The sequence below is a fragment of the Carettochelys insculpta genome, chromosome 9, assembly GCF_033958435.1.
Source record: "Carettochelys insculpta isolate YL-2023 chromosome 9, ASM3395843v1, whole genome shotgun sequence".
Taxonomy (NCBI): domain Eukaryota; kingdom Metazoa; phylum Chordata; order Testudines; family Carettochelyidae; genus Carettochelys; species Carettochelys insculpta.
The window spans coordinates 361,345-369,999 of NC_134145.1; the positions used below are offsets into that span (position 1 = coordinate 361,345).

Here is an 8,655-nt window from a genome sequence, read left to right on the forward strand (position 1 = left end):
ATGTGGTTTGTGTCTGCTATAGACCAACAGATCAGATAGATGAGATGGACAAGGAGTGCTTCAGGCACCTAACAGATGCTTCCTGATCACAGGTCCTGGTGCTCATGGGAGACTTTAATCACCCTGACATTTTTTGGGAGACCAGTACACCAGCACACAGACAATCCATTAAATGTTTAGTGAATGTTGGAGATAACGTCTTGGTACAAATGCTCAAGGGACTGACCGGGGTTGTGCATAGCTTGACCTGCTGCTCACACACAGGGAAGAACTAGTGGGTGAAATAGAAGTGGGCTGCAGGATTTCAGAAGTAGATTTCAGGATTCTGACAAAAGGAAGAAAGATGAGCAGTACAATACAGACCCTTGATTTATGAAGACCAGGCTTCAACTCCCTACAACAGATGGGCAGGATCCCCTGGGAACTAATATGATGGGGAAAGGAGTTCAGGAGAACTGGCAGTATTTACAAGCAGTCTTATTGAAGGCACAGGAATAAACCATCCTGACGCACAATAAGAAAATCAAATATGGCAGGCAAACAGCTTGGCTTACCAGGGAGATTCTTGGTGAGCTTAAACTCAAAAGGGATGCACATAAGCAGTGGAAATGTGGGCAGATGACTAAGGAGGAGTATAAATATATGGCTGAAGAATGCTGGGGGTAATCAGGCAAGCAAAAGCACAATTGGAACTGCAGCTAGCAAGAAATGTGAAAGGCAACAAGAAGAGTTTCTACAGGCATGTTAACAATAAGAGGGTTATCGAGGAGGGTATGGGGCTGTTACTGGATGAGGGAGGTAACCTGGTCACCGACAATGTGGGAAAGGCTGAAGTACTCAATGTTTTTTCTGCCTGAGTCTTCACGGACAAGGTCAGCTCCCAGACAATAGCACTAAGCAATGCAGTATGAGAAAAAGGTAGGCAGCCTCCAAGAATACTGAGGGAATTGACAGTTGTCATTGCAGAGCCTCTGGCCATTATCTTTGAAAATTTTTGGCAATTAGGAGAGGTCCGGATGATGGGAGAAAGGCAAATGTAGTGCCTGTCTTTAAAAAAGGAAAGAGCAAGCCAGGGAACTAGAGACCAGTCAGCCTCACCTGAGTCCGCAGAAAAATCATGGAGGGGAGCCTCAAGGAAGCCATTCTGGAGCACTTGGAAGAGGGGGAAGTGATCAAGAGTAGTCAACATGGATTCACCAAGGGCAAGTCCTGCCTGATCAATATGATTAGCTTCTATGATAGGTAACTGGCTCTGTGGCCATGGGGAAGTCAATGGATGTGATACACCTTGACTTTAGCAAAGCTTTTGGTACAGTCTCTTACAACAGTCTTGCCCATAAGTTAAGGAAGGATGGATGGGATACATGGATGATATGATGGATAGAAATCTGGCTAGATGGTCAGACCCAATGGGTAGTGATCCCTGTCTCAATGTCTGGTTGGCAGTCATTTTCAAGTGGGGTGCCCCAAAGATTGGTTCTCGGGCCAGTAGTGTTCAACAACTTTATTAATGACCTGGATAAGGGAGTGCATTGCACTCTCAACAAATGTGCAGATGACACTAAGCTAGGGGAGCAGTAGCTATGTTGGAGCATAGGGACAGGGTCCAGAGTGACCTAGACAAATTGGAGGATTGGGCCAAAAGAAATCTGATGTGATGCAAAAAGGACAAGTGCAGAGTCCTGCACTTGGGACAGAAGAATCTCAACCACTGTTACAGACTGGGAACTGACTGGCTAAGTAGCAGTGCAGCAGAAAAGGATCTGGGGATTACAGTGGCTGAGAGGCTGGATATGAGTCATCAGTGTGCCCTTGTAGCCAAGAAAACTAATGGCACATAGGGGTGCATTAAGAGGAGCATTTCTAGCAGATCTAGAGAAGTTATAATTTTCCTCTATTCAGCACTGGTGAGGCCACATCTGGAGTACTGTGTCCATTTCTGGGTCCCTCAGTACAAAAGGATGTGGATGTGCTGGAGCAGGTTCAGTGGAGGTCAACGAAAATAATTAAAGGGCTGGAGCACATGACCTATGAGGAGAGGCTGAGGGATTTGGGGTTATTTAGTTTGCAGAAGAGGCGTGAGAGGGGATTTGATAGCAGCGTTCAGCTCCCTGAAGCGGGTGGGGGGGCGGGTTCGAAAGAGGATGGAGATTGGCTGTTCTCAGTTGTGCCGGATGACAGAACAAGGAGCAATGGTCTGAAGTTACAGAGGGGGAGATGCAGGTTGGATACTAGGAAAAACTATTTCACCAAGGAGGGTGGTGAAGCACTGGAATGGGTTATTGAGCAAGGTGGTGGAATTTCCATCCGTAAAGGTTTTTAAGTCCTGACTCAACATAGTCATGGCTGGGATGATTTAGTTGGGGTTGATCCTGCTTTAGGCTGAGGGCTGGACTAGGTGGCCTCCTAAGGTCTCTTCCATCCCTAGGATTCTATGATAATCTAATCCATAGGTTACATAACTTCCTTTGTGCTGCCCACATGCTGTAAGTGTGTGTTAGGGTAGGTGAGTGCACGCCAAAACTATAGAAAATGCAGGAGGAATTGCTGAGATTTAGCCATCACATGCACATTGGATACCTCTCTGTCAGGCAGAGGGCGCTTCACCCAGGGATGCTGCTAGGGGGGACATGGGGAAAAAAACATTAACTTTATATGGTGTAGTGTCTGGGGAAGCATAAGGGACTTTTCTGTCACTCTGAGCAGAGAGTCAGGCTGGGTTGAGACACTGACTCAAGGGAAGTGTATTGGTGGCTCAGCTCAGGGATCAGGCTGGAGGAAAGGCACAGCTAATTCAGCAATTGCATTTCATTTTCCTCCACTGGTAGGGCCTAGACTGTAAGAGTTAATACTGGGACCCATCCCTCTGCTGTCAGACTGGGCTGGCAAGCCAGTTGGTGACAAGAGGCAGCTGCTGATGAGGGAGCATGTAAGGCTGGGGCAGTGAATGAGGCTTTATCTCAGCTTGGGACTCACTTCTGTCTGTGCTGCCAGTCCCCAGCTGCAGCCGCAGACCTGCTGAGGAATGTACAGGAACACTTGAGCCGTTTTGACTCAGCAGCCCTGCAGCCACTGAGTTTGGAGGGATGGGAGACTCACAATGGCAGTGTCGCTCCGGAGATAGGCTTCAAGGAACAGGGATGGCCAGATTGCAACACCAGTGAGTGGAACCTCAGCATGGAGGTCAGGCTGTTCCCTGGCCTTTGCGACAGGGAATGGGTTTGAGGGAAGGTCTCTGACCCCACCCTAGCCCTGCAGACTGAGGACTAAGTGTGTGGTTGGGATGGGAGCAGGGGCTTTTTCAATGACATTTTCTTCTTTCATGGCCTTTTTCAGATGAAACAGCCACCACCCTGTGACCATCCAGAGGTGCATCAGCTCCCTGCGCTGAACTCTGCAGATCAAGTGCTGACATTCTGTCCCTAGCCATAGACTTTCCTGGTGCATCCCCTTGCATGCAACCTGTAACTCACTAAGTGATGCAATGATGGGCATCCCAGCTGTGTTGGAGCTCTGACAGTGGCCACAGGGCACCAGGGTCAAGACTACCAACTGCCAGTCTCCCAAGGAAATGCCACGGCCTTCACAGCTGTTGTGGCTTTGACCTCTTTGGTCAGGATCATCTGTGTGATCCCTGCAGCTCATCCTGCCCTAGCTAGGGTCCCTCTGGCACCACCCATGCCTGAGTTGGAGCAGTTCAGTGTGCCCAGGCCCTCTGCTGATGCTGGCCATATTCAAAGGAACATCCTTGAGGAGCATGTAGAGCTATGGTGGTTCAAGGACCCGAAGAAATCGATCTTGTGTTATGGAGTTGCTGTGGTGCTAATTCTGGCCTGTGGGGTTGGGGGCATTGTTCTCCTCTATAGTACAAGCAGCCGATCTGGGGAGTGGCGGCTGGCTGTGGGCACCACTCTCTGCCTCCTTGCCTTGCTGGTGCTACTGAAGCAGCTGCTGAGCTCTGCTATCCAGGACATGAACTGCATCCAGAGTCGTAACCAGATTGAGCTGCTGAAGAGTGGTGGCTTTTCAGACTGTGTGGTGCTGCTGTTCAGTGCCCTGGTGCTGTTGGTCTGTGGTATGGTCCTCACTGTACTCTCCACCACAAATATGCAGCTCAGCCCCTCCCGTCCTCTGGCCAGCATGTTCACCAGTGGCGTCATCCTCATGACAGCTGGGGCTGCCATTCTGCTCTGCCTGCTGCTTTACATGCTCAGCACCTCTTGCTGCCAAGTTGCTCCCAGGAGCCTGAACACAGGTGACATGAGCATCTTCACCATCTCCGGACGCCTCTCTGTCAATCACCGGCTTGCTACCACCTCCAGCATGGCTAATCTGATCTAAGTCTTGGGAAGTGCCAATGCCCTTAAGCATAGCCATCATGCTGTGAGCCTGGGACAGGGTAAGGCCGTGCTCACCATCTCTCTCAACTTGGGGAAGAGCTGAAATCTGTGCGTTGCCTTGACCCAACTGCAGTTGTCATTGACAGTGGACTGACAAGTGCACTTTACTCAGGCCAGTTGACCCAAACCCCGGCAAAGACCAGGTAATCCCTGGATTTATTTGATTTATCTGAAACTTGTCAAGTAACACATTATTTTTTTACTTCTTCAAAGTCACCAGCCCATTTTCTGTCAATCCCTCTGACACTCCAAGGTCCCTGTACTGAAGGATGAAGAGGACCATGAGCGTGTCCTGACCCTGTTGAGAGCTCCTCCTGCTGTTGGAAAACCCTGATGTGTTTGGTGCAAAAACTCTGTTTCTCATTTGAGGCTTCCTCTCTACTCTCTGGCAGGGCTGGCTGCTGATGGTGGAGTCTCCTATAGCTCTGCATAGAGCTGCATCTGGGGATCCAAGTCGTAACAGGGATTGCTTCCTGACAAGATGTGCCACTATGAGCTTGCGCATGTACCCTTGAGACACCAAGCCTGCTCCCTCCAGCAGCTCAACATGGAGCCATGTCCACAACCCTAGAAGGGCAAGAAGCCTGCTGCGAGTGTTGATATCTGACAGAAGAGGATGTGGACCTGAGCACCTTGGTGCATTCTAGATGTGCATGCACGTGGCTGTCCAGATGTGTGCTTGTGGGGAGGTGGCAATGGAGAGGGCTGGTGCATGTAGATAGCAGTGTAGATGGGATAGACAAGTAGGTATGTGTAGCACAGATGAGTGTAAGTGCTGGATATGTACAAAAATGCATCTGTATGTCTTTTTATGTTGTGTGGAGACATATGACTGCTCAGCAAATTACAGCTGTGCAGTAAACATGCTGTGAAATGGATGGCTTGGTGACAGTGTGTGTATTGTTGCAGCCTTTAAGCATCTTCCCACACTCTCCCCGGCCATTCCTTAAGGAACCTAGCCATACTTAGACATCTCAGTCATCCCCCCACCAATTTTGTCTTCTTTGGCCCTGACCACTGATGGTCTTTTTTGAAACCTCTTAAATTTGAGAATTCTTGAGAGGGAGGAGAGGTTGTGGTTGTTGGAGTGAGCATATCATTAAAAAAGCAATTGTACCAGAGTCATGTGCACCCTATACAGGGGAGAACTAGTCCTACCTTTGGCTGGGATATGGTCCTTCTAGGTGCAACCCCAAACTGTGTTGGCTGTTTATGCCACAAGCTCATAGTGAAAATGCCAGTATGACCAGCTCTGTGGTCACGTGTGCCCTGTCCCAGCTTTGTCCCTCCCACTTAACCCCTCTGTGATGTTTTTCCAGATTAATTACTTGCATGTATCCAGACAAGCTCACATAGTGTTAATACCTGTCTTGGTCTAAATGCTGTAGGTCCCTCTCTGTCATAGCTCCAGACTGTCTGGGGCTTGCAGCTCCTTCTTGGAGTGGATCAGCTGCATCTTTTATTAAGCTGTTGTTTCCTCCCTCTTCTTAGTCACTGGTTAATGCAAAATCTAAAACCTATCCATTGCAGACACCCATGAGATGCTGCCTTCCCTATATCCACCAATGTACATCTGTACCATTTTTTTGTTAGCTTAGCACTCTGGTGTGCTAAGTGCTATGCATGCTGTAATGAGCCAGTCAGAGCCCAAAGAGCTTAGCCAGACCATACATGACAAAAGGCAGAAAGGAAGACAGAGGCCAGAGGAGAAAGATTTACACAGTGTCACACAATGCTGATGCCAGAACTGGAACTAGACTCTTGACCATGTGGATAATGCTTGCGCATGATACCAAGCTGGGAGGGGCAGCACACGCTTTGGAGACTCGAGTGATTATTCAAAATGATCTGGACAAACTGGAGAAATGGTAAATAGGATGAAGTTCAGTAAGTACAAATGCAAAGTACTCTACATGGGGAGGAAACATCAGTTTCACATACAAAGTGGTGAATGATTGTCTAGGAAGGAATACTACAAAAAGGGACCAGAGTGGCTCACAATCTGTCAACAGTGTGACACTGTTGCAAAAATAGCAAACATCATTCTGTGATGTATTAACAAGAGTGTTGCAAGTAAGACATCAGAAGTGTCTTCCCCTTTATCTGTGCTGATTAGACCTTTTCTGGAGTATTGTGTCCAGTTTTGGGCACCACGTTTCAGAAAGATGTGAAGAAATGGGAGAAAGTCCACGGAAGAGCAACAAAAATGATTAAAGGGCTAGAGAACGAGCTATATTGGAAGATTGAAATAACTGGGTTTGTTTTGTTTGGAAAAAAGACTGAGGGGACATAACTCAAGTACCTAAATGGTTGTTTCAAGGAGCAGGGAGAAAAATTGTTGGCCTCTGATGGCAGGGCAAAAAGCAATGGTCTTAAGTTGCTGCAAGGGAGGTTTAGGTTGGAGGTTAAGAAAAAAAATTCGTCAGTTTTGTTAAGCATTGGAAAAATTGCCTAGGGAGGTTGTGGATTCTCCATCATTGGACCTGGTTATGAGCAGTTTAGCTAAACATTTTTTGGGGCTGCTCTAGATGGGGCTTGGTCCTCCTGTGAGTGCAGGGGACTGGACTTGATGGCCTCTCAAGAGCCTGTCCAGATGTAGAGTTCTGTGATCTGTTATACAAGAGCTATTATTTATAAAAACACCACCACTAGTTCAACCATAGCTATGTGTCTTGAGACATCTGCCTGTGTCTGTGCAGTCAGACCACTTTACTTTTCATGGTTTCTGCATGCATGTATGTGGGTGTCCATGTCTTCCTGTCTGTGCATGTCTGTATGCTTATGTAGTTGCACCTCTGTGCTTACAGGACTGTGTCTCTGCACACCTTCATTCATGCCTCTATAAATAATCACCTCTGTGCCCCTGCTGTGAAGATCTTGCCATAGGTTGGCGCCTTGGACGTTTTACATTTGGCACTTACACTAAGACTTGAAAAGGCCACTCAACAAAACCCCATGAGAAGCTGTTTCCCTGGACACATCTGACTTGTGGGGCAAGCCTCCCTGGGTCAGCAACAAACGCCACCTAGGGCATTACAGTTTCTGTTTCATTCACTTTGAGGTTTTTGCTCCCTGTGTTGTGTGAGCCAAAAGATAATAAAGTGGTACTGAACTTGCATGTTGCACCACTGACTGTGAGCTAGATTCCTGCATGAGATGGCTGAGCCAGTGGCTGCTCACTGTTCTGCATCACTCAGGTTGAATCAGGAGCATGGGCTGGGATAAGGTATGGCCTAGGCTAGCAGTTTAACCTGGCTGCAGTTTCAAGGCAGCCTCCTGGAGTGGTAAACATGACACAGGAAAACCTGCACAGGGCTGGAGGCCATGGCCATCCCTATCACATGTCTCCCTCAAACACACAGACCACCCCACCTACTCTTCTGCCCGTTCACCTGTGTACATGCCCATCTTCGTGTAATGCAGGTCTGTGTACATCAGGTTTTGGCTGCCATTAACCTGGGCACACTCTGCATGCAACATCCATGCCACTGGTCCCAAGGCACTTACAAGAATGATCTTATAGCTGGTGATAACTACTCCATTTATGCAGCAAGCCACAAATCAGCCCCCCCAACCCCAAAAGCTGAGCCCTATCAGGGCATGTGGTGCTCCCAAGTGATGTTAGATTCATACCAAGGGCTAGTACTTTGTCAAAGATGTCATAGAAGCCTTAACTTTCAGAGACCTATGTTACCTGAGTCTGCAGTGCCTGTGGTGAGTGGGAACTGTGGGGGCCCCAAACTTCCAGCTGCAGTAGGAGGTGGGTCCCAGCACTCTCTGCCATCATGGGCAGAGGGGCACCCATGAATTCCAAGTCACCACAGGCAGTGAGAAGACCCCATAGTTCTGAGCCACAGGTGGAGGGGTGCCTTGAGCCACAGTCTCCAGGTCACTGGGGGGGCGGGGGGGGCCCTGTAGTTCTGAGCTGTCATGCACATTTTTAGTGAGTACAGGTCACAGGCAATAAAGTGGAATTCACAGATACCCATGACCCATCTGCAACTTACACAAAAAATATGTATGACACACTCAGCCTTAATCATGATGTCACCTGTCCCATCACATGCCTCAATGGTACTGCAAGCACGAAGTACTGGAGGTAGACCTTTGGGGAGGGGGGGGCAGTCTTTGTCTGCAGGTGAAAGCCTCTACCTGGCAAGCTAAAGAACACCTGGGTTGCTTTTAGGACAGCAGTTTGGTCAGCCCCTGGCGCACAGCAGTGCAAATATACATTATCTAGTGTGGCTGAGCTATG

The 8,655-nt window shown here is 48.4% G+C and overlaps 1 protein-coding gene across 1 annotated transcript; it reads left to right on the plus strand.

The window, feature by feature from the left end:
* Positions 1-3,493: 3,493 nt before the first annotated feature.
* Positions 3,494-7,519, plus strand: TMEM125 (transmembrane protein 125). Its single transcript, XM_075003053.1, has 2 exons — positions 3,494-4,543; positions 4,793-7,519. Exon 1 carries the CDS (start codon positions 3,679-3,681, stop codon positions 4,339-4,341), a length of 663 nt encoding a protein of 220 aa, XP_074859154.1. The 5' UTR covers positions 3,494-3,678; the 3' UTR covers positions 4,342-4,543; positions 4,793-7,519.
* Positions 7,520-8,655: the final 1,136 nt, after the last annotated feature.